This window comes from Leiobunum rupestre, chromosome 3 (assembly GCF_980474605.1).
Source record: "Leiobunum rupestre chromosome 3, qqLeiRupe1.1.hap1, whole genome shotgun sequence".
Classification (NCBI taxonomy): domain Eukaryota; kingdom Metazoa; phylum Arthropoda; class Arachnida; order Opiliones; family Sclerosomatidae; genus Leiobunum; species Leiobunum rupestre.
Genome location: NC_143386.1, coordinates 46,524,921 through 46,551,356, shown reverse-complemented (window position 1 = coordinate 46,551,356; position 26,436 = coordinate 46,524,921). Strand labels below are relative to the sequence as shown.

Below are 26,436 nucleotides of genomic sequence, written 5' to 3'. Positions count from 1 at the left end.
TTGCCGGGGTGCTTTGCGACTTCACACTGTTAGTGAAACGTTTATTCTTCCATAGTTGAAATTTGTAGAACATCCTTTCCTCAGTAGAGCGGTCTGGAGCAAGCCTGACCTGTCTATATTCCAGCACTTTATTGGTTCGTAGTCTATCTGACGCATTTAGAATAATTTTCCTACTTTCAGCACTATCTAGCTCAATCAAGACAGGTGTATTTATCTTCCCCATTCGTCTGCCAAACCGGGAACAACTTTTCACCGCTAAAGGTATATCATTACCAAGTTCAAGATGTTTCCTTAGCCAATTTTCAGCTCCTTCAGGCGTATCCAAATCATCAAAGGACACTCTGAAAGCCACCATATTAGAGGCTAAAGTATCCACAGTATACGACACTTTGGTAACGAGATTAGTGCTTGAATCTGCAAATTTCTGCGATTGTTCCATCATTTGATCATTAAGAGTGGCCACCTGCTGAGATAAGACTTGAAAAGACTCCCGAATTCGATCAGTCTCCGCCTGTTGATCTTGAACTTGCATATTATCGATTGATATCTGTAGCCTTTCGACTTGAATCTTCAGTTCCTTATTCATTTCTTCTTGATCATCTTGTCTTTTCTCAAGTGTATCGTATCGTGCCTCGAATATTCTATCCCGTCGTTCCAGTTCGTTTACCAGAGTCGTCTCCACACTCGCCACTCTGTGTTCCAGTATGGCAAACTTCGACGACAACATAGATTCAATGCCATTTAGCAGCACTTCAAGTGAAAAACCGACCACGCCTTGTTCTTTCACGACCATACCACCTTCAGCATTATCGACAGCGGCCACCTCCCCAAGCACTGGCTTCCTTGGGGTTACTACCGGGGTAGGGTCTTGTCAAATGGGGCGCGTTAAGGCGTTGCTGGTACCATCATCATCCTTTGGAGACTCTATTTCGTCCGTTGAAAAGCACTTCATACATTTAAAAGAGTCCTGAACATCGCCTGGAATTGTCCTCTCATTGTCTACCACCACACATTGTATCGAGGCACACTCAACATGGTACCAGTACAGACACTTTTCACAGCGAATCCACAGATCCTTGAAACCAGTGCCTTTATTCAAAGTACATTCATATTTGAAACAGGTCTGGCACTTTTGACTGTCATCCTTACGCAGAGTACGATACTTTGAGACATAGCTACAAAAAACAACCCTACCGCCCGCTAGACGATGCCTCTTACCCCGTACTTTGTACAGGGCGCGCCGACTAGCAAACGGCTACTCCTCTAAGCCGAATACTCTGTAAAATATATACCTAATATATATTTATTATAAAAAATAATCTTCTAAATATGGCGGCTGAAGATAGTCACATGAACGTTGCAAACTAAGCCTTTGACAATAAATATTATTTTAACACAATTTCACGATGGAAGAAAACATTGGATTTATAATTTAAAAGGAAGATTTCATCGGAAATTAACCTCCGTTTTCTCTGAAATTGATTTTCTTTCACAAAAATATCATATCAAATATTTATAGCGATTTACATTTATCTGCTCTCAAGCGCTCGAGATCGCCACTAGTAAGGCTTTGGTTATTTTTCGATGTCCCGCAAATCAAATAGGAGAAATCAATTACTAACCCTACGAACGTGCTCAATTACTTGAAAGGTCAAAAAACAGCGAAAGACTTCTTTTGGTAAGGAAATCTTTCTCTTGAAATTTATAACAGAAATAAATCAGGTTTTTGACACAAGTTTTAATTTTCTCTCTTACGCGACAAACATTAAAGGGAATTGCAACGATTGCGGCTAATTGATAAGGACTGGTTTCATGATTCTGAAACTGTCTTTGAAAAAATGATACATTTCTTTATTGGGTTTTGCATACAAAGTGCCCTTAATATTAATATTAATATTTGGTCCATGGTTGCAGAACACCTTCCTGGCCTATAACACTGTATTAAGCCTGATTTAACTTACGTTCGGGTAGGTAATCTACTACAACTAAAAATTTATTTTTTAATATTACTTCTTAGTACACACCAAAATAAAATTAGATTTCACGTGTCCTGTTCTATCTTGGTGGCAGAAGTATAGAACTTCCTAGATTGGGTTAGTTTGGGTTAGGTCGAATGGAACTTCGGTCGAATGGGACTAAAAATATATTTAATTAAAAATCGCACATTTGGGCGACTTTCGGTCGAATGGGATGAACCAAAAATCGCCGTCGGCCGAATGGGATTGAAGCTTCAATACTATGAAAAGTTATCACTAGGAACATCGCGTATAGGGATCCTGAACTTCTCTACAATTCCCGTATGGCCAAAAACCATGTACGAAATTTTTACATTACGGGAATTGGTGGATCTTAAAATTCATTTTGCGCGTGAAAATACGCTGCCATGTTAGGGTATAAAAGCAGGCAAATAAGCCTGATATACCTCACAATGTCAAGGTACTGTACGTCACGAGCAAAAACGTAATTTGGAAATCGGTTAATAGGAAGAGACGTCTCTCTACACTATACACTCTCTGGTCGTAGTTGGAAGACGAGTTTTTATAGTAGCGTGAAAAAGATAGTTTACAAAAACAAACGAACCGTTTTTAAAACTACGTTCCGATAAGGATAGCTTAAAAGTTTAAAGATTTAATAATGCTTCTTAATTTTAAGTAATAATTATTTTTTAATATAATATAATATAATTTCATTTAATTTTAGATTAAAATGATCCAGGGCTAATATTTCCAAATCTATTTTTTCTAAGAATTTCAATTTCAGGTCACATAGAACGCACGGGAGATTCTTAGATGATGGGAAATTCAATGACTTTGATCCAGGTCTTCAAGGTCTTTCAAAGTGTGTTTCGAGAACCGTTAGGTTTAGAAAGTTGGTTCCAATAGGCGGTTAAATAAACCCCTTTCTGACTGTCTTGCCCCCCTGTTGAAAAATGCTGTAAGATCTATGCGTAGAAAACTCTCAGTGATTTTGGGATTTCAACGTTAATTTACCATAGAAAGAGTTTAAAGATTTTGCGATTTTAGACAAAGTGTACGGGATTTTGGTAAATGTCCGACCCCCCGTAAAGGACTATTAGATAATGTAAGTGTTATCATATTTTATGTCCAATAAGCTTTGAACCGATGTAAATTGACCAATCAGAAGCCAAGAAAACGAACACCGAAAACCACTAAAACAAGATGGTCTATAAATCTAAAAAAGACCAATCAAAGAGGTCACATTGAAATGATAATAAGTTAGAGACTACTTGTACTATGTTACTGAAATTTTCAGGACACCTTCAACATCATAATTACTAGCTTAGACTTTTGGATTTACCAATTGACTTTAATAATTCTACATCGAATGATTTAAATGTATCGGAACTCACTAATGGGAAAGTTCGAATAATCCTAAGGAAAATTCAAACTGAGAATCGTCATATCTCTTTAAAAGGTTATCTAGGAGAAGAGGAAACAAAAACACAAAGAAACAAGTCGATGACTGGATAAATGCCTTAGTAAACCAAAACCAGCTGGTAATATGTGTCCAACCATCAACTAGCCAAGGTGAGCCTCTAAACTTCCACATTGATGCAAATGCGTAAGAATGCCTACCCCGATTTCTTCCTTAGAAAATCTTAAGGTCGGGAACCGGTAACAAGCTACGCTTTTTCAGTTTTCAAGCCCCTTTGAAAACCTATAGCTAATAATCAAAGCAAAAATGGTCATGCGAAGCTGGTTTAACAACGTTTCGAAGGAAGATTTTTGTTTTCTGGAACCAAATCATTTTGTTTACTTCTTTCTAACCAAAGTGCTTGAGTCCGACTTCCCAAAGACAACGTGCCAAGAATTCCAAGTTACTGGCCTTAATCCAGGTTCAGAAGCGAAGGTTAAGAACCGGGATAAGGATCGAGCGCTAGAAAAAGGTGTCTGGAGATAACACTTTTGAGCAGTGGACATAATAAGATAATCCCTACAATCAAGAACCTCTCTCGAAAATAAAATGAAAAAACAAGTTGAAGTGCTAAAGACTCTCCTATCAACACCATACTAGCGTTTCTGGTTGCTAATCTAATCACGAAAGGTATTTAAGTTGATTGACGTAAGATCGCAATCTTTTCCGCGTGTAACTAACACGATAATTAAAGCTAAAAATTCGGGCTTAACTTACTGAAAAGCACTTGAGATTTATAAAAAGCGTAAAGTGGAAAATTTTGTTTTATTACGACTTGTGACACCGATGTACATAGGAAAAAAATTAAAAAAAGTGTTTCTATGGTGGTATCATAAGTCTATAATAACGTTCCATAAGTATGTATCTTTGGGAAATATTTTATAACGTTTTTCATTTGACTACTCGAGAATCGTTCCGTATCCGTGCCTGCAGTAACTGACCTAAGCCCGATCGAGATAAAAATGGAACATGTTACCCATATTCTAATGCTTTATTCCACATTAATTATGTTCCACATTTATTAATGGAACACGCAAGAGCATTCTGGAGGCGTTGAAATGTCAAAATCGGCAGATTTCAAGTGATCGCCGCGGAGCGCTCAAGAGCAGTAAATTGAACACTTAAAAATTGACCAGAGCAGATAAGAACATGCAAATGGACCGTGATGGGCGATCAGGAGCGCTAGAAACCAGTCAAATGAAAATCGGTATTACTGAGAACTAAGGCCATCATTCAAGGAACAAAATGGCGATGAAGACCGCTATATAATCTGTGTTACCAATAATATATTTATTTCTACTTCGGGAGAATGACTAACAAAAGTTGGGGCGATTTTTATCCTTGCGGTTGAAGCAGACGTCGATGACGTTCCCCCCCCCCCCTGCCTGACGTGTGTGTGTGTGGGGGGGGGGGTAACTAAACCATGACCGTCTCAACATAGTTATTATCCCCGAGTTGGTGTTGCGAATAGCTTTCAATAAACATTTTGCATGTGAAAAATAATAATTGACAAAAATTTGATAGGCAATTTAAATCAGTGGTTTAGCGAAATCGTGTCTATTGCGTAGCACATTTACCCTTTCGTAAAAAACTAAACGTAATTTGGGTTTAATTACGACCACGAGCTGAGCGCGTGGTTTATGGAAGCCCAGTGGTGCCATAAATTGGGTTTAAATAAAGCAAATACGAGAAGATAAAGACAGTAAAAATTTATTTAAAAGATAAGGACTAACGAAAGCAGACACTCGATAGAATGTTAAAAAAATATGGAAATGGCAAAAACGTCGCCTATAAAAGCGCACCCCCGCACGGACGACACCTCACTTCGCTCCAAAGTTTTCTCTGATAACGTTTCAAACTAAACTATGGCTGATGTTCAAAGAACTCAAGTTATCATCGTCGGAGCGGGACTCAGTGGTGAGAATTTTATCTGCTATTAATATTCTATACTACACGAAGAAAACCTTACTTTAAATATCATTTCGGGGTGTAAACAGTCGCGATATCATTTGTTACAATTATTCTCTCTTAAAGAATTCCCCGTTATCTACAAAAACATAGAGGGGTTTGCGAATTTTCATCCACCTTCTTATAGGTCTCGCTGCTGCTAAGCTGTTGACCGAGTATGGCGTCGACGTCAAAGTACTGGACGCCAGAGATAGGGTTGGAGGAAGAACCTTAACATCTAGGGTACGTGTCTCAAAAGGATGGACTACTCATAATGAATACTAACGGAGTTTCTCTTGGCAGAATGAGGTGGTAGAATGGGTGGATTTAGGTGGTTCCTACGTGGGACCAACGCAAAATCACATTCTCCGACTAGCCCACGAACTGGGTGTCGAAACTTACAAAGTGTTCTCGGATCTCAGTAGCATTCAATTTAGCAGGGTAATTGTTACACGTTATTCCAATTACAAAAAATACGTCTCCGTAACGGTAAATTAATCCAAAGGGAAAACGGTTCACATACACGACACAATGGGCCAAGTTCGGATACTGGAGCCCTTTAGCCTGGATGGACGTCACCTACGTCATGAACAAGATGACGAAAATGATGGAAAATGTAGGTTCTTTTGCGTAATCAGTTACAACATCTTATATACTTAAAACGACGGTTCTGGTTTTGTAGATCGACGCGGTGGAACCCTGGAATAGCCCAAACGCCTCGGAGCTTGACGACATGTCTGTAATGACCTTTTTAGAAAAAGAATGCTGGACAAGGTAAACGAAATTATTAGAAGTAGACAAGAAGCAAAGTTCATCATACTTTCTCAAATGATTACAAAATAATCCTTGTAGGCTCGGCTTCGAATTCATTATGTCGGTTGTACAAGCTAACTTGGCTTCGGACCCAGCGCACATCTCTTTACTGTGGGCGCTGTGGTACGTCAAGGTAAGCCGAGTTGGTCAAATTTAAGAGTTTTAAGAGGCTAAAGCGAGTTTTACTTTAGTGCTGTAACGGGGACCGTCGTATATGGAACGTGGATAATGGTGCCCAGGAACGGAAATTCGTGGGTGGGTCCATGACTGTCAGCGAGAAATTGGCAGAATTGCTGGGGGACAAAGTCCAATTAATGGCGCAAGTTTGCACTTTGACGCAAAATGACTCTTCGGTTACCATAACTACCACCGAAGGGGAGACCTACGTCGTAAGGAATTGTATTTAGACTTCGCAATCTAGAGAATCAATATTTAACTCGATCCGGTACAAACAGGGCGAACACGTGATAATGGCCATACCATTACCCATGCAACTAAAAGTTCATTACGATCCACCATTACCGGCTTTACGGAACCAGCTAATCCAGAGGGTACCCGTGGGTTGCGTCATCAAAGCCAACGTTTATTACAAAACACCATTTTGGAGGGAAAAAGGTTTCAACGGATTTGTATCGTGCGCTGATGGACAACTAGTGATAGGCAACGCTGTGGATGACTGCAGGCCAGACTTTCCATTGGCAGCTCTTACCATGTATAATCATACGCATTTTAATTACAGGAATTTAAATAATAAAATTAAATTTTTCAGTTTCATATTTACGGATCACGCTTTGAAATTGCAAGAGTTAAGCAAGACTGCCCGAATAAAAGTTCTGACCCAAGACATCGCGAGGACTTACGGATCGGAAGAGGGTCTTTACGTAAGAAATAATTAAAGGAGAACTGTCACCACTCAAAAACCATTTAAATATTGCCAGTATTTGATTTATTATAAGCAACCAAATTTCGTGTTTATCCCCCCCCCCCCGACTCGAGAATCTCAGAACCGCTTGGTTGTGACCTACCTGCAGCGCCATATCGTTAACGAAGAATTTTTAGCCCGGTTTCATAGTTTTTCGGTCGGAACTGTCGTCTGCTACGACATTCTCCTTGGCTTTTTAACCTAGTTATATTGGTAGATTGTATAGTTTATCGTGTTTTTAATTTCCCTTACACGCCGCCCTTTCTAAAATGTTTGCCGCTTCATTCTTTTGGCGCTGCACGTAGGTTCAACAGCGATATCTGAAATTTTTGGAGCCGTTTGATGTAGGTTGCGGAAAAAGTAGCGTAACTTTTTAAATACTTTTCCAATAACTATAACATTTCAGGGACATAATTATTAATATATTTTCTATCTTTCTGTGAAAAAACCTCGGTACATTTTGGTTTTGGTGACAGTTCTCCTTTAAGTGTATTTAGCAACCTCATATCAATAACTAATATGTCGTGACTTGATTTACAGCCAGTGCATTACGAAGAGCACAACTGGTTAGAAGAACAGTATTCTGGCGGCTGTTACGTGTCTACTTTTCCTCCTGGCGTTATGAGTAGATATGGAAAGTAAGCAAACTTTCATTTGAAATTATAATACCGTGACTATTGAGAAGCTGCTAAATTTTTTACTTCACCCAGAATTATCAGAAAACCATTTCAAAGGGTGTTCTTTGCCGGAACTGAAACCGCAACCTCATGGCCAGGTTACATGAACGGGGCGGTTCAAGCTGGAGAACGGGCTGCCAGAGAGGTAACAAACAATTTTATAGCATTTTTTAAGTAGGTCTCAACTTCAAATTGGGTGACGTCATTACATTTCAGGTTTTGGCGGACATTGGAGTTATCGACAAGAAGGAAGTATGGAAATCAGAACCAGTGTTTGAGGTAAAAGTGTTTTATATACAGGGTGTTTCAAAAGGTTATGCAAAGATTTTAAGGAGTTGTAGGGGGTGAGTTGAGAAGCATGCCTGTTTTTTCCCCATTCCTATGATGAGTGAAAAGAGTGCCAGTGACCTTCAAAGTGTGGCCTACCAGCCCCTGGAAGTAGGCTGCAACGAGCGCCAAACCAAGCAGCAGGGAAATGCGAACATTAAGGTAAAAAAGGACTTTGTAACCAAATCGAGGTGACCAGCGTAAAAATGTAAACTTAAACAGTATTTAAAGTCCCTGCTGCTTGTTTTTGCGCTTGTTGCAGCCTACTTCCAGGGGCTAGTAGGCCACACTTTGAAGCTCTCAGGCGCTCTTTTCACTCTTCGTAGGAAAATAGGGGAAAATAGGCATACTTCTCAATTCACCCCCTACAACTCCTTCAAATTTTCATAACTATTGAAACACCCTGTATAGAAATGGCGATATTTAAGTTAATATATTTTTGAAACCACACAGGGAGTGCCACCTCTACCATTTGAGCTGTCTTATTTTGAGAAACACCCGCCATCAGTTGGAAGATTTCTGTTAGTTAGTGGTCTCGCAACGTCGCTGTTAATTGGAACTTTATCATTTGTCCTACGTCATCGTTTAAAATGAATTTCGGGGAGCCACGTTCACCGAAATTGTTAATTTTTACGAGGTAGCTTACTTACCGTGGTCCAAGTTATTGTCAAATCCATTTCTATTGCCGCTTGCAAGAAGGTCAAATCTTGGATTAATAACACGCGTAAGCTTAATCCAGGTCAAATCCCAAGGGTTCACCTCGATTGCCTTTGAAAAGCCGAGGCTTAGGTGTTACGACTTTACAATTTTTTATGTTATGTTTTTATTTACTCACACTGATATTTTACTTTTATTAAATTAATAAAAAAAAAATTCCATTTAAATGTCCATTTTAGTTTTTGTAGTTTCTTATAAAAGGTCCACATCATAGTGTTTTGGCGGAAACGTATGCCCGAGTCAGGGGCATTGAGTTGGGAATATTAATCTAGAGGTTCAATCAAAACGTCGGATTTCAGTATTTCGCGAAACAAGTTTTTAAAAATAAGGATACTGCCGTCTGCTCCCAAATGTTGAGAAAACTTTATCATTCTACCAGTGGCGCCGTCTATTTCTCAATGGTTATTTTCAAAAATAATGGATGGCGCCACGAGTCATATGATAACGTTTCCTCGTCATTTTAGAGGAGACGGCACATTCGTAATTTTCAAAAACTTGTTTCGCAGGGAGCAGATTTACTTGGATCTCTAGATTAATATCCCCAACTCAATGGTCAGGGGATGAGCTAAGTGAAATTCGTTCCGAATTTTTCAAATGATTATGTGTACTTTTAAATAATTAATAATTATTATTATAATAATTAATAATAATAAACAGCCTGACGTAACGCACCCGCCTAAATACGAAACGTCTAGCCTATGCACGACCAACTTTGATCCCGTCAAAATTGATCGAAGCCGAAAAAATATGCCGATCTCCACCTGATGCCTCATAAATGAAGCGGAAAATTTTAAACTGAATTTTGATTTTGTCAAATTATTTTTCATTTTTGGGTCACCGTATAAAAGGAGTATAAACAACTAATTTAAAATTTCTGCGGCAAGGTTTAACAAAAGCTATGATTGGCGCTAGTTACGTTAAAAATAAGTCTTAGCGCTCGATTTTTCGATTTAGTCTATCCTCCCTTTAATAAAAAAACACGTTCGTTATAAAACAAAACAGTACATTTCACCGTATATTTATCTTTTGAATAAAATATCTAAAAAATTAACGTTTAAAGTCTCCCATGGGGAAAACCTTATTGTAGTGTTGTTAATTTTCCGGAAAAATATAAAATTGAAACATAAGGGTTTTTAATGTTTTTAACTTTTTATCGACATAAAATGTCTAATATCAGTAAAAATACTACAAAACATTAATAGTGTTACATTGTTAATCAGTTTAAACTAGTCTAGTGGTTTAGTTTTACTTTTAGATTCGAAAAACTTTAGCGAAAATGCCGCTTTAATTTAAATTTGCAAACCATATAATTTTATTAGACTAATCATGGAATGAAAATTTTCCGACTTACAACACTAAAAATTGGTTTTAACAACTAAATTTTCCGACTTACAACACTAAAAATTGGTTTTAACAACTAAATTTTCCGACTTACAACACTAAAAATTGGTTTTAACAACTAAATTTTCCGACTTACAACTTTAAAAATTGGTTTTAACAACTAAATTTTCCGACTTACAACACTACCTTAATGCTATTCTCCTCTTCAAAAATAATCAACCGGAATTAACTCCTTTCTCAAATTTTGTTATCTTTCAAAACTTTTAGAATGAACTCGGAGATTCCATAACTAATATCAGCAAGGCTAGGCTAATACCCAAGGCACTACCTTAGGCCTAAGTCATCAAGCGACTTTTGAAGCCTTTAATTCAGGCGGCCGGGTTACAATGCAATACAGGGCAATCGGACCAAATAAGTATAACACGTGCTTAAGTGTTTTACCACAACCATTCTTCAAAGCCACGTCAAAAAATATCGAAATAGTGCCACCCTGTAGCGATTTCGGCCCCAGTGTAATTTAAAACTCCGCGTCAAGGAGTACGTTCAATAAAGCTCATCAAAACATCGCTGAATAATCGATGCCATAATTTTCATACTGTACGACTTTTGCGTTCACGGTTTGGACGTCTCGATGCCCATCAGAAAAATCAGCTAGAACAGATGGTTTCTTTGATGGCTAATTGCAGTACCGGATTAAGGGGCCCCCACTGATGAAATCAATGGATTTTTCTTCGGGACATGCGAGTTTTACGTTTTTATGCTTTCCTTACATAGGCCACCAGCAAAATCTGCCTAGGGTCCCACCTTCAGTAAATTCGGTACTGATGGCTTGAACAAATATAATCTATAACTACGTACAATTGACGTCACACGCGTCGTTAGTAGAGCGCTCTTAAAAGCCGCATCCCATTCGAGACATTAAAATTAAATTACTACCAGCGATACATGTCCCTCTTGGGGTAGGTGGTCTGTGGTTTAATAGGCGTCTGAATAAAAGCAGATCAGCGAGTCCCCAAGGAGTAATAGCGTAGAATGGAAAGCTAGTTTTTATTTAGTCCTTGTCTCTTGGTTTTGAAGCGGTGCCGAAAATAAGACAACATTTTAGGCGGTAAAAGTTATATAAATGTTTAAAAAAGATAAAATTTTACCTTTATATTATATAAAATTTATCAGGACGAACATGTGTGCAAAGGCTTGTCTCTTTTGTGAAAGCATGGTGAAAGTGAAAAGCAAAATCTATTTTACAAGTTGGATATAAGTTGGCTTGGTTACCGGTTGAATTGGCAACCCTGTTACCGCCCGACCGAAAATATTTCCGATCAGTGACTACGTCATGGGAGAAGCGAAAGGAGAGCGACGTTTATTGAGACAACTAATGAATCGAAAAGTCAATTTTAAACTACTTCGTTCGTCCAATAAAATGCTTTCTGTTAAAAATAGCGACTAGTTTAAAAGAAAATAGAGGGGTTAAGCGTGCTCCCGAAAACGTGTAAAGGGAACTTTTAGGAGTGTAGACGTACCTTTGTGTGTACAGCCTGCACCTCCCACAAATTCCTCCTACACGTTTGCTGGCCCGTCTATTAGTATATTATGACAAAATTTCCTTAATAGGTTGAGGGAACTATGTTCCAAAGGAGAGGTTTTACAATCACCGTGTCTGTCTCTATGTGTGTGTGTGTTTGTCTGTCTGGGCTGCGTTCGCAGTTTCGGGGCAAAGTGTAATACGAGCGCAAAACCGCGTTCGCAGTTTCTTGAATTTGGGAAAAGGGTTTATGGTTTTTGAAACCCCTGAATTCAAATTCGTGTTGTGAAGTGTGTGGGTGTTGTGTTTATGTTGTGCGTGTTGTGTTGCGACGTGTGGGGGTGTTGTGTTTGTGTTGTGCGTGTTGTCCGTGTACGGGGTTCCTACTCTCCTACTTCAATTTATTGACTTTTGGGACGGACCGAGCGCTAAGGGTCACGTTAAACGTCTTAGCATCCAAATGGCAGGGTTTCCACCAAATGTTCTTATTATCTATTTGCGAAAGCGTCGGGTGTGTTTTGAACCCGGACCCTGCTTGACAATCGAGTGTTCTATCACAGAACCACCGACACATATTAAGTATAGTTGAAAATTCGAAATTCAGCTGAAAGGTAGTATAACCCATCTTGTTGGGTAGGGTGGGCTTAGACTACACCGCGTAGCTTCCACAAACAAGAGGGGTTATACTCCCTTTAAGCGGACGAGTATATTAATAGCTAAAAGAGTTTTACATTTTGGCGAGGGGCAGGTCACTTCCATTTTGGGTGCGTCTTAAATCTACGGAGGAATTGCTGGGCTTCACCACCGACGATGGCAATCTGGAACAAGTTAAGACTAGGGATGCACCGATATATCGGCTAATTTTTCAAATATCGGTATCGGCCAATATCGGCTTAAGCGAGGCCGATATTAGCCGATACTTCTGGTATTAGAAAAACATTAAAATTTAAAAAAAGGCGATACTCAACTAACTAATTAATGGAAAACATTTATTGCCACAACCTTACATTTCCTTTTAAAAAGGCCAGTTCTTCCACAACACTCGGCTTTAGTCTATTTAACAGGTGGTTACGAGAGTAAACAAAAAAGCATAATATTGTGATAGGTAACTTTGTTAATATCGGCCGATATTATCGGCCACGATTAGCCATATCGGTGCATCCCTAGTTAAGACCATCCTTGGTTTATGGAAACGTGCTAAGGACACGTGGGGTCGCGATAGCTTGTAGCGCTTTTAAAATTTCATTCTCAATCACCAGAAGGACACAAAGCTGTAGCTTGGCTCCCCCCGTTCCTCCCCCACGCCTCTCCCCCTCAATCACCAGAATTTCTAATCACCAGATTCTCTCTCTCTCTCGTTCACCCGCTCCTTTCCCCCGTTCCTCCCTCAATCACCAGAATTTCTAATCACCAGATTCTCTCTCTCCCGTTCACCAGCTGCTTTCCCCCCATCCCCATTCTCCAAAATTTGTTTTCCTCGCGCAGATATCTGGAGATTAGATTTTTACCCGTTTGCTTATCGCTTCAGAACTCCTTAATTTCTAATCTCTAGGCAATAAAAACAAGAAATATACATTTCCAAATTTATTTTACTTTTAATTACATGATTGCGTAAAACAGGTTCTAATATTAGACCGACAATATAAATAACGCGTTTAAATCGCATTTTATCAATATAAAAAAAATTAACTCGATCTTCGTGAGGAATATGTACAATTTCATTTAAAGGGCTGAAACGAACTACCTTCTGCAAGTGCAGTTTGTATAAATAATTTTATTAAAAGTTCTACCTCACCACGTCTGACCGGAATAGATATGAAATCGTCATCCTCCAGTGCCGCTGACCTTGGTGGTGCAGGGATCTCCCATTCTTGCGAAAGGTACTTTTTTTCCGATGGTGAATTATCCCTCGACGGACAGTGTGGAAAGAATCTAGCATGTTCCCATTCTGGTACGTCTCCTGATTCCCATCCTTCTAATACGCCATGGCACTTGTAACATCGTACTTCATCGCCCCGCTGAATATAGTAGAATCCGGCCTTTACTAGTTGTTCCTTAGTAACGTGCGGATTTCTCCAGTGACGAAAAGTTTCAAGTCGATACGCTTCGATGTCCATACTGTAAACTGATAGTTTCTATAAGCTATTGTCAACATTCTTAAGCCTAATTGGTTAAGCCTAAATTTCAATAAATGTTTTTCTATTTATTTTGGTTAGACTCTAAGACTATTTGACTAGAATCTAAGTCTATTTACTTCAATTTAAACAAGGCCTAATTTCCTACTACAGTAAAATAATAAAGTCACTTACTTTTACGGAAATCCTTAAGCCTTTGCCTGTAAATAGAGTCGAGAAGGCGGGGTACGGAGCGCGAAAATCTACGTGTCTCTTCTCGATGAGGTCCAGGAACTAAAAGAACGCTGAGTCGTATATCTAGAGATCAAATAACACTCGAAACTTCAAGTAAATCCTGATTTCTCATTGGCTGAAACCAATTGACGTCACGGGAGATTGTAAAATGTAACCAAAAATAGAGGTTACTGCTCATCGGTTAGCGATAAAAAATTCGTCACGTGTTAAATTAGGCAAATTAGAATAGCTGAAAATACATTGCGCTTACTTCGTACTAATTTACTTCTGATACAACTTTGATAAAAATTAATCCTGTTTCGGGGGAACCCCCAGGAGGAAATCTTAGAGACTATTAACTCGGTAGAATACACTATTTTAGCAATTGCAATTGCATATAATCCTTGTTATTGTAATGTTTGATATATACTGAAATGATTATTGTTGGATAGGAAAATAAAAGAATCGTGATAAATGTTAATTTTTTTATTATAAAATAATTGGGACGATGAGTAGTATCCTACTGGAATGTATTTCGCCCTCATCGTCCCAATATAATTGATGTTCCAAGACTTGAAGAAGCATCCTGGGCTCTCCAACCTCAAGGCTAACAGAACAATACATAAAATTTTAACTTTAGTACAGTATAAATAATTCGTGAAATTTAATTTATTACCTTATTCTAATCTCAAATTTAATTGAATTATCGCTCGCGCTTTGCATTACTATCCCCTTCAATTCTTCTATTCTACATGAAGAAAATTAAAATCTAAAATTTTTGTTCTAAAAGTTATTTAAATCTTAAAATAATATTTACCTCATTTTTGATTTCGATTTCGTTTTGCATTAATCCTTGTTATTGTAATGTTTGATATATACTGAAATGATTATTGTTGGATAGGAAAATAAAAGAATCGTGATAAATGTTAATTTTTTTATTATAAAATAATTTAGACGATGAGTAGTATCCTACTGGAATGTATTTCGCCCTCATCGTCCCAATATAATTGATGTTCCAAGACTTGAAGAAGCATCCTGGGCTCTCCAACCTCAAGGCTAACAGAACAATACATAAAATTTTAACTTTAGTACAGTATAAATAATTCGTGAAATTTAATTTATTACCTTATTCTAATCTCAAATTTAATTGAATTATCGCTCGCGCTTTGCATTACTATCCCCTTCAATTCTTCTATTCTACATGAAGAAAATTAAAATCTAAAATTTTTGTTCTAAAAGTTATTTAAATCTTAAAATAATATTTACCTCATTTTTGATTTCGATTTCGTTTTGCATTAATCCTTGTTATTGTAATGTTTGATATATACTGAAATGATTATTGTTGGATAGGAAAATAAAAGAATCGTGATAAATGTTAATTTTTTTATTATAAAATAATTTAGACGATGAGTAGTATCCTACTGGAATGTATTTCGCCCTCATCGTCCCAATATAATTGATGTTCCAAGACTTGAAGAAGCATCCTGGGCTCTCCAACCTCAAGGCTAACAGAACAATACATAAAATTTTAACTTTAGTACAGTATAAATAATTCGTGAAATTTAATTTATTACCTTATTCTAATCTCAAATTTAATTGAATTATCGCTCGCGCTTTGCATTACTATCCCCTTCAATTCTTCTATTCTACATGAAGAAAATTAAAATCTAAAATTTTTGTTCTAAAAGTTATTTAAATCTTAAAATAATATTTACCTCATTTTTGATTTCGATTTCGTTTTGCTCCAAGCAAAGAAAAAGGTTGGAATAATTTGTTCTAATTTTTTTACTCCCTTTTTATACCATTTTCCATCCCCACCAATTCCTAGCCCCTATATCCTATCTCCTTCTTTTCCGTGATGAAATCTAAGTTAGTGAGTGATTGAGTGTGGAATCTATTCAGTGTGTAAATAAGTGGGTAAAGTCGGTAAATTTTTCCATTGGTTAAATAGTGCTCGTAGATAATTAATTTCGTGAGACTGGGAATTTCCACCATCTTCCTCTTAGCGTACGTTACGAGAAGATGGTTTAGGTTCGTGCAAAGTCTAACAAATTTACAGATAAGAGTCCGCATTGTAGTACGTTCTTGCATCGGACTGGTTGACTTAACGAAATTCTGGAAAAAAAGGGTAAGCGATTTTCAATAAAGAGTCTTTTTTTTGTTACGTTTTTAAAGTATTTATTAAGAGTGAAAAAAGTTACATAGGAAAAATTGTTTACAATTGTTTTTTTTTCGCGTACATGAGTTTATATTATTAAATAAAATGGCAGAGTCAAATTTCAATCTTTTTTATCATTACAAGACCCAAAGCTAACTAAATCCCTGTTAAATTATCTAAGGCAATGTTTTTTTCACCAATCTTATTTTGCGTGTACTAAAGATATTTTGTTAATGACGGGTAGAAAACATATTTCAATGGTTCAAGACGGTAACAGATTTCAATGACTTTTAGAACAAAAATTTTTGATTTTAATTTTCTTCATGTAGAATAGAAGAATTGAAGGGGATAGTAATGCAAAGCGCGAGCGATAATTCAATTAAATTTGAGATTAGAATAAGGTAATAAATTAAATTTCACGAATTATTTATACTGTACTAAAGTTAAAATTTTATGTATTGTTCTGTTAGCCTTGAGGTTGGAGAGCCCAGGATGCTTCTTCAAGTCTTGGAACATCAATTATATTGGGACGATGAGGGCGAAATACATTCCAGTAGGATACTACTCATCGTCTAAATTATTTTATAATAAAAAAATTAACATTTATCACGATTCTTTTATTTTCCTATCCAACAATAATCATTTCAGTATATATCAAACATTACAATAACAAGGATTAATGCAAAACGAAATCGAAATCAAAAATGAGGTAAATATTATTTTAAGATTTAAATAACTTTTAGAACAAAAATTTTAGATTTTAATTTTCTTCATGTAGAATAGAAGAATTGAAGGGGATAGTAATGCAAAGCGCGAGCGATAATTCAATTAAATTTGAGATTAGAATAAGGTAATAAATTAAATTTCACGAATTATTTATACTGTACTAAAGTTAAAATTTTATGTATTGTTCTGTTAGCCTTGAGGTTGGAGAGCCCAGGATGCTTCTTCAAGTCTTGGAACATCAATTATATTGGGACGATGAGGGCGAAATACATTCCAGTAGGATACTACTCATCGTCCCAATTATTTTATAATAAAAAAATTAACATTTATCACGATTCTTTTATTTTCCTATCCAACAATAATCATTTCAGTATATATCAAACATTACAATAACAAGGATTATATGCAATTGCAATTGCTAAAATAGTGTATTCTACCGAGTTAATAGTCTCTAAGATTTCCTCCTGGGGGTTCCCCCGAAACAGGATTAATTTTTATCAAAGTTGTATCAGAAGTAAATTAGTACGAAGTAAGCGCAATGTATTTTCAGCTATTCTAATTTGCCTAATTTAACACGTGACGAATTTTTTATCGCTAACCGATGAGCAGTAACCTCTATTTTTGGTTACATTTTACAATCTCCCGTGACGTCAATTGGTTTCAGCCAATGAGAAATCAGGATTTACTTGAAGTTTCGAGTGTTATTTGATCTCTAGATATACGACTCAGCGTTCTTTTAGTTCCTGGACCTCATCGAGAAGAGACACGTAGATTTTCGCGCTCCGTACCCCGCCTTCTCGACTCTATTTACAGGCAAAGGCTTAAGGATTTCCGTAAAAGTAAGTGACTTTATTATTTTACTGTAGTAGGAAATTAGGCCTTGTTTAAATTGAAGTAAATAGACTTAGATTCTAGTCAAATAGTCTTAGAGTCTAACCAAAATAAATAGAAAAACATTTATTGAAATTTAGGCTTAACCAATTAGGCTTAAGAATGTTGACAATAGCTTATAGAAACTATCAGTTTACAGTATGGACATCGAAGCGTATCGACTTGAAACTTTTCGTCACTGGAGAAATCCGCACGTTACTAAGGAACAACTAGTAAAGGCCGGATTCTACTATATTCAGCGGGGCGATGAAGTACGATGTTACAAGTGCCATGGCGTATTAGAAGGATGGGAATCAGGAGACGTACCAGAATGGGAACATGCTAGATTCTTTCCACACTGTCCGTCGAGGGATAATTCACCATCGGAAAAAAAGTACCTTTCGCAAGAATGGGAGATCCCTGCACCACCAAGGTCAGCGGCACTGGAGGATGACGATTTCATATCTATTCCGGTCAGACGTGGTGAGGTAGAACTTTTAATAAAATTATTTATACAAACTGCACTTGCAGAAGGTAGTTCGTTTCAGCCCTTTAAATGAAATTGTACATATTCCTCACGAAGATCGAGTTAATTTTTTTTATATTGATAAAATGCGATTTAAACGCGTTATTTATATTGTCGGTCTAATATTAGAACCTGTTTTACGCAATCATGTAATTAAAAGTAAAATAAATTTGGAAATGTATATTTCTTGTTTTTATTGCCTAGAGATTAGAAATTAAGGAGTTCTGAAGCGATAAGCAAACGGGTAAAAATCTAATCTCCAGATATCTGCGCGAGGAAAACAAATTTTGGAGAATGGGGATGGGGGGAAAGCAGCTGGTGAACGGGAGAGAGAGAATCTGGTGATTAGAAATTCTGGTGATTGAGGGGGAGAGGCGTGGGGGAGGAACGGGGGGAGCCAAGCTACAGCTTTGTGTCCTTCTGGTGATTGAGAATGAAATTCTCAATCACCAGCGGGACATCCCTTATCTCTTCTGTCACATAATTCTCCTTCACCGCCCGAAGACGGAAGTGGCTGAGGACATCCTGGAATGGCGCATGTTAGGTTATACGGGAGGGTGCGAGCTGAATGGCGTAGGCTGACTTGTTAATATGAACTATCACCATTACTATAATTGTATTCGTCTTTAGTTTTTATTTCTAAATTTTGAATTTCTGTAATTTTATTTCCGACTAATTTGTTTTTTATATGGTGGTGAGCCGCTCTGTTTCAAAAGAGTTGTATTTTATACGGGTCTAATAATAAATCTTAAATCTTAAATCTTAATCATAGTAAAATGATTAAATCAGTTTAATCAAGATTAAAAAATCTATATCAAGATTAGAAAATATAATCACGATTTAAACGAGATTTAATCATGATTTAATCTTTTTAATCAGGATTTAATCATTTTAATTAGATTTAATCATTTTAATCTTTCGAGGGGTGTGTCGTTAATCAAGGAAGTGACCTGCCCCACACATTTTGGTTCTTTTTTTAAATATATCGGGATTTCGCGTTCGATTATTTAGATTAAATTAATATTAATTGATTTAAACTAAAATACGGTTATGCTAAGGAATTGAACCCGAGACAAACAGTCTTGGAGAAAGTCCGTGTTTCTTTACGCTTTTTTATATTTATAAATTAAATTAAAAATAATTAATTATTTTAATTTAAAATACCGCAGTGGTCAGGAATCGAACAGGGTGATATTCTAATCAGGCGGATCTTTTACAGCTGAGCCATTGACTTCCACGTCTTCAAACTGAAAATAAATAATAGCATAGACAAACCATGGAGGAATATCAGGAGAAGTTTAAATTTGCCGCGCTATTTAGTCAGTTAGGTGACGCTAGCATCTTCTTTCGAAGTAAACTCACATAGCCGAAAGGCCGAGTAGGCCCTCCTGTTATTTATCCCTGAACAAATTCTTCCGAGGAGCGGTAATATTACGGCCTCGGCCGGCTTGTTTAAAACTTAGTTTGTACATATGTTTCTTATCCTACTAGAGCAACTGTGATAAAGAGATAAACTTTAAATTTATGGTTTATTTAATATAAATATTAAATTTATGTCAAATAAAAACAATGAAAAAAATGCCCAGATGACTTTAAACATAGGATTTCATACCTTACTGATTATAATTGTGTTTATGTTATTATGTAATTACATTAGTCTGTTTTCTTATAAATTGTATTGTAATAAAAATTTGACGGGTCGGACAGCTAAGTAGCCAAAATACTTGTATTGGCTCCCATAGAAAAACGTAGCCCTTAGCAAGTGCCTACTCCGAGGGGTCCGACATTCGTACAAATCCCGTACACTCTAGAGATCCCCAACTTAAAAATACAGAAACCTGGGCGAAAATCAGTTCCAAAATCTCGAAATCAGTTTATAAATCAGAAATCAACACGAAAATCGCGCTCTGAAATCTCAAAATAAATTTATGTTTCCTGAAATCACTTTGAGATTCAAAATCCCGTACGAAAAATTTGCAAATGTCGGACCCCTCGGCCTACTCTGCATAATGGCAGAAGTCTATCATAAGGTCCGCATAAGTATCATTCCGCCATAAGGTCCCCATAAGTATGATTTCACCATAAGGTCCCCATAAGTATGATTCCGCCATAAGGTCCCCATAAGTATGATTCCGCCATAAGGTCCCCATAAGTATGATTTCGCCATAAGGTCCCCATAAGTATGATTCCGCCATAAGGTCCCCATAAGTATGATTCCGCCATAAGGTCCCCATAAGTATGATTTCGTCATAAGGTCCCCATAAGTATGATTCCGCCATAAGGTCCCCATAAGTATGATTTCGCCATAAGGTCCCCATAAGTATGATTCCGCCATAAGGTCCCCATAAATATGATTCCGCCATAAGGTCCCCATAAGTATGATTTCGCCATAAGGTCCCCATAAGTATGATTCCGCCATAAGGTCCCCATAAGTATGATTTCGTCATAAGGTCCCCATAAGTATGATTTCGCCATAAGGTCCCCATAAGTATGATTTCGCCATAAGGTCCCCATAAGTATTATTTCGCCATAAGGTCCCCATAAGTATGATTTCGCCATAAGGTCCCCATAAGTATGATTCCGCCATAAGGTCCCCATAAGTATGATTCCGCCATAAGGTCCCCATAAGTATGATTCCGCCATAAGGTCCCCATAAGTATGATTCCGCCATAAGGTCCCCATAAGTATGATTCCGCCATAAGGTCCCCATAAGTATGATTTCGCCATAAGGCCTCCATAAGTATGATTCCCCCATAAGGTCCCCATAAGTATGATTCCGCCATAAGGTCCCCATAAGTAGGATTGCGCCATAAGGTCCCCATAAGTATGATTCCGCCATAAGGTCCCCATAAGTATGATTTCGCCATAAGGTCCCCATAAGTATGATTTCGCCATAAGGTCCCCATAAGTATGATTTCGCCATAAGGTCCCCATAAGTATGATTCCGCCATAAGGTCCCCATAAGTATGATTTCGTCATAAGGTCCCCATAAGTATGATTCCGACATAACGTCCCATATTGCCGGCATGGTAATTGGAGAAATTTAATTTACTTTGAAAGTTTCAGCTATCAGTTAATGGCGGCGGTCTTAGTTTCTTGAGGAAATTTATTAAAATATCTCAAAAGTTTAATAGAACTCCTGTGATTAGTTAAGAAAAGGAAAGTAAAACTACTCATTGTCATCTCTACCTGGGGAATAAAGATAAATTACAAAAAGAAACCCAATTTGGTGGCCTTAATTTGGAAACTCCCATTAAGACTTGCCCTAAATGCGCTATCACGTTTAATAACAATAACAAAAAAAGAGGTCTTCGGTTTACAAAACTAATGTTTCAACCCAGTGCTATATTATTTATAATAAGGCAGACCCTAATGCTGATCAAAACTCTAAACCAAAAACTGTGAGTATTTTTACGCTGTTAAACTTAAAACTACTATTGTAGCATTAAAGGGCCAGAGCAACGCAATTGGCCATGCAGGGAGTAAAATAACTAAATTATCTTATAGATAAAAAGCAGGACTTCCACATTTGATATCTAAAATTTTCCTCTTGCGATAATTTCAGTAAATGAAAAATCCCGTTTTTCCAATTTTTTTATCCCTCGCCCTTAATACTAATTTATATAGATATTAAGTTTCATTCTGAAAATGATTCAAAATTTAAGGTTTTATTTATTACAAAATAACTTACATTTGAATAATTTTCCTAAAATATATCCTCAGGATATTTAGATCATGACTTTCATTACTATCAAAATGACCAGCAGTTTAGGAACGTATTACAAATATGTTTCACATCTGTGACTCTTAATCTGTGACTAAATATAACAGTAGACTAAAACAGGCAATGTTATCAGAAAAGGTAAAAACTCCCTTTCTTCCCGTGCAAAGAACACTTTTCCTTCATTTTCCCTCTTAAATTGCATTATTCTCCTTTAGCATTTTGGAAGGTTGAAAAATCCCGGAAAAGGGAAAAATTCCACGCATGTGGAAGCCCTGATAAAAAGAACGATTGCGCATGCGCTATCTGCCATAGCCTTTTCCTCTGTAAAAAAAAGCAGAACCAGACTTGCCGAATTCATTTTGTATAAATGCACCTCTCGCGGTTTTTATGCAAAATCCATACATTATTTAGTCGCGAAAATGGCCGAGGAAATTTTCCGAGCTTACCGACAAATCGGATCCTTTATACAAAAGAAATGTAATAGAACAAAGATAAATATTCTGTCGGGGTTAATGATTGGGAAATTGTTAAGGACCAACTTAGACCAAGTGTGTGATGCTAGCGGGTCTGAAAACCCTTATTTGAGAAAAACAGTTTCAAGTTCGAAATCTAGCATAATAACAATGATAATCTAATAATGAAAATTGATAAAAATGGAGTGAAAATATATATTGAAAAATACTGAGTCACCTTAATTTAAAAACACTCAAGGATTCTTATTTTGAATTTCTTTCAATAGTCACGTATCTCGACTTACTTGACTTTTGCTCTCAGGTAGCGGTTTAGAAGATAATTTGACAATAATACTAAATGCTTCTTGTGAATTTTGTTTTTTACTAATTTTGATTATAGTTTACCTCTTTTTGTATTGTTTAGCTGCACTTCTTTGCTTGCCTTTTCGTTTAAATATACTTTTAATTTACCTAAATACCGCCCAGCTCCATTCTCCGCCGCCGCCGCCATTTTAAAATTATTTCCTTAGAGTTTAAACTGTGGGGCATGCGCAATGAGTATATCGACTACGTCACTTTCGTTTCGTGGTACCTCGAGAGGTCGACAGGGGGCGACGAGATTTCGGTACCTAAACCCTTCATTTGGGTCAATTGCTATGCAACTAAATTGCCTTTGTTCCATACTTACGGGAACCTCATGATAGACTTATCGTATTAGCCTAGCTGATTATTAAACACGACCAATCCTATTCTGAAAATTAGCGCGTGAAACAGGTCAAATTCAAAGGCCGGTGGGGCCCTTTAAAAATCCCAGAAAATAATTAATTTTTAACTAATGACATCAATAAATTAATAAGTAAAATAAAAAAATAATAAAAGGAGGAGCTACTCGATTTCTACCCAGATTTTATATGAGCTACTCGATTTCTACCCAGATTTTATATGAGCTACTCGATTTCTACCCAGATTTTATATGAGCTACTCGATTTCTACCCAGATTTTATATGAGCTACTCGATTTCTACCCAGATTTTATATGAGCTACTCGATTTCTACCCAGATTTTATATGAGCTACTCGATTTCTACCCAGATTTTATATATATGCTTATATATATATACAGGGTGTTAACTAAAAAGGCAAATAACTCCAAATGTATTTAAGCTAGGAATTTGAAACTTTCAGCGCACATAGAACGTGCAGGACAACGGAAATTTCCATGACGTTGAACCATGTCTTCAATATATATATATATATATATATATATATATAGGGTAGGGCCGTTTTAACCTTTCCGTATATATAACACTATCAAGGCCAGGGCCGGATTAAGACTTTATGGGGCCCTAGGCCCAAGTTAATTTTGGTGCCCCCTTTCAATAGCGAGCTTAATTCAATAGCTTAATTTATAATTGAGAAATGGAAGGAAAATTCATTTTGCTGCCAGATTTAGTATGGGCCGTCAGGGGCTAGACGGCAGTCCGTCAGAGAATGTGACAATCAAACGTTTTTGGTTTATAGGGGTGGACGCATTTAATAAAATTACTCCGGAAAATATTTTGTGAAAAGCAAATGATTAAAGTTTTGTACTTTAATTTTTTCCGAACCCTCTTGGTGCCCCTTGTAGGCTTGCTGCCCTAGGCCCAGGCCTATTCGGCCTATTGGTTAATCCGGCCCTGATCAAGGCCCCCCCTAAGTCTGAATTGGGCATAAGGGCTCATGTATTAAGCACTAGACATTATACATTTCTATATAACAAAGCAGACAAACCTTTGTTGTGGTATCGCTAATGCAATTATTATTAATTATTGTTGACGCACGAATATTGCTCAAAAACCAACCAATTGTTCTAAAACAGGTTGTATATGTTTCAAAACGCGCAAAAAATCCATATTTACCAAAAACTAGGTCAAATATTTATTATCTTACTCTCTTTTAACATTACATCAGTAATTAAATATATCTTTACTAGCTGTGTTAAAATTTAAATAGTTAATTACGCGTTTTTAGCTTTGTAAGTAAAATAATTAAATTAATTAGTATAGAATTTGTATTGTATGACTATAAAACTTAAGCGTATTAACCTTTGTAAAAATAATAGTGTTGTATATAATATTTTGATTGTTGTAAATAGGCCTTAAAATATTCCATTTTGTTGTCAAGAAAATAACGTTTACTTCGGAGAGAAAATCCTCTCTGGAGGTCGTTCATTGTAAGCGTGTTTTCAAATGTATTGTGTGTACGAGAGTGCGGAAACATCCTCCTAGGTGGGGTACGTGGTCAGCTTGTCGCCTGTCCAAATTTTCCAGGTAATGCCCGGCCACGTGTCCCCCCCCCCCCCGTTAAAAGGAGGGTTGTTTTCTGAAGGGTAAAAAGCCCTGTACTTTGCCCTGTAGAACCAAGAAATCAGATAGAATCGAATAAGCTTTCGAAGTCCTTAGCTGTATTTTTTGCCAAAGGCCCAAAGCAGATCATCATTCGTTCAGCAATAATAAAGTTGTTCGGTTACCAAAAATGTAGTATTTCTTATTGAATTAACTTCGTCCAGCAAGGGTTCCTACTGTTTCAGTCCGGTAGGAATCTTAAATCAGCTCTCCCCTAAGCCCAAATCACCTAATATCACTAAAGAAATTCTTCAAGCTGGGTAAGCCTGCCCGAGCTCTAGCCCCTGTAGCACATGAATTCGTTTTAGGGTCGGGGTACGGTCGAAAAGTCGACGACTAAATGCTGACCTAAAAACGTCCGAACGTTTTTCGACACTAAACCGTAAATCCTTTTTTGGGACTATTTATTGTCGGTATGCCGACCGATATCCGACTTAAAATAGACCTTACATTTAATTATTGGATTCGACATTAACTTTATGAAAAAGACCATATATAATTAGAAAAAGGGGATATTTTAATTATTTTCTGAGATAATTTTTTATTAACTTTTATTTTTTTTTCAAACTTATTTGATTTCGAAAAACGTGGCATCTAATAATGAGATCAGTTTTGGGTCGGAAATAAGCATTAATATAAAGTCGGCCCGACGTCGTTTCGGAGTCGGTTCTTAGGTCTATTAAAAGGCGGTAAAGAGTCGACGTTTTGTAGACCCTTATTCCCCTAGGACATTTCATTTCGACCCTAAATCCAAAGGTCGGCCGACTTTAGTGTTTAGTACTTTTTGCCGACGTCGGCCCGACTCTAATTTGCTACAGGGGAAATAGTTGGGTTAATCCGAGGGGATTTCGTGATTTCGTAGAGATTTTGGCGATTTTTCATTACTTTTTGAAATGATTTTGGGATTTCAATGTTAATTTACCATAGAGAGAGTTGAAAGATTTTGCGATTTTAGACAATGTGTACGGGATTTTGGTAAATGTCCGACCCCTCGGGTTAATCATATATTTCTTATAAGGTTGTAAGAGAAATTGTCCTTAAATACATGATAAATAACTTTTAATCCTTTATTCATAAACAAATTCTACATATCATACGCAAAAGTATACGGAATATTTTCAGTGGTGAGGTGAACTACTACAAAATATTGAAAACGAGCTGTAAGTTACAGATAGTACTGCAGTGGCGTAGCTGAGAACTCAGTGCCCGCCCCCCCGCAAAAATCTCTATGAGGCCCCCTATTTAATTTCTTTTTTGTTAGCGGGGCCCCCCCGAAGCTCGAGGCCCCCTTGAAGCTCGAGGCCCCCCCGCACCGCGGGCCCTGCGGACCATCAGCTACGCCACTGAGTACGTGATATAAACCACTTATTCTATGAAATGCACTAGCTAGGTAGTAGCCCATGTATTCAGCACTAGACAGGCGAGGGTGAATTTAAAATTAGGATCTACGCTACCTGGCGGAGAAAAAGAGCAAATCTTCCCAATTCCACTCACCCCTACACCCTATACACTCTTTTTCGCGCCTTTATTTTACCCCTCTTACTTGCCT

The 26,436-nt window shown here is 37.1% G+C and overlaps 1 protein-coding gene and 2 long non-coding RNA genes across 4 annotated transcripts; 2 read left to right on the top strand and 1 right to left on the bottom strand.

Moving 5' to 3' along the window:
• The first annotated feature begins 5,244 nt into the window (after positions 1–5,244).
• Positions 5,245–9,009, top strand: LOC149951988 (amine oxidase [flavin-containing] A-like). The gene is made up of 13 exons (XM_090168445.1): positions 5,245–5,352; positions 5,531–5,625; positions 5,686–5,823; positions 5,888–5,998; positions 6,065–6,156; positions 6,235–6,328; positions 6,387–6,584; positions 6,651–6,907; positions 6,965–7,076; positions 7,658–7,755; positions 7,828–7,939; positions 8,011–8,073; positions 8,575–9,009. The coding sequence occupies exons 1-13, from the start codon at positions 5,301–5,303 to the stop codon at positions 8,713–8,715; spliced, it is 1,563 nt and encodes a 520-aa protein (XP_090024571.1). The 5' UTR covers positions 5,245–5,300; the 3' UTR covers positions 8,716–9,009.
• Positions 9,010–14,407: 5,398 nt separating this feature from the next.
• On the bottom strand, positions 14,408–15,847 carry LOC149951987 (uncharacterized). The gene is made up of 10 exons (XR_016479887.1): positions 15,765–15,847; positions 15,624–15,695; positions 15,472–15,554; positions 15,316–15,376; positions 15,175–15,246; positions 15,023–15,105; positions 14,867–14,927; positions 14,726–14,797; positions 14,574–14,656; positions 14,408–14,478 (listed from the first exon to the last, which is right to left on the bottom strand). It is a non-coding gene; the product is annotated as an uncharacterized LOC149951987 (long non-coding RNA).
• On the top strand, positions 15,728–17,375 carry LOC149951986 (uncharacterized). 2 transcript variants are annotated; one of them, XR_016479889.1, is made up of 7 exons: positions 15,728–16,177; positions 16,537–16,608; positions 16,678–16,760; positions 16,856–16,916; positions 16,986–17,057; positions 17,127–17,209; positions 17,305–17,375. It is a non-coding gene; the product is annotated as an uncharacterized LOC149951986 (long non-coding RNA). The 2 variants fall into 2 exon arrangements; XR_016479888.1 differs by lacking the exon at positions 15,728–16,177 and having other exon boundaries at positions 16,198–16,608.
• The last annotated feature ends 9,061 nt before the right edge of the window (positions 17,376–26,436 follow it).

Coding starts and splice junctions, on each gene's coding strand:
- LOC149951988 (XM_090168445.1), top strand. CDS start 5,301: ATGGCTGATGTTCAAAGAACTCAAGTTATCATCGTCGGAGCGGGACTC. Junction 5,824..5,887: donor GTAGCATTCAATTTAGCAGG/GTAATTGTTACA, acceptor ATTAATCCAAAG/GGAAAACGGTTCACATACAC. Junction 6,908..6,964: donor CCATTGGCAGCTCTTACCAT/GTATAATCATAC, acceptor TAAATTTTTCAG/TTTCATATTTACGGATCACG.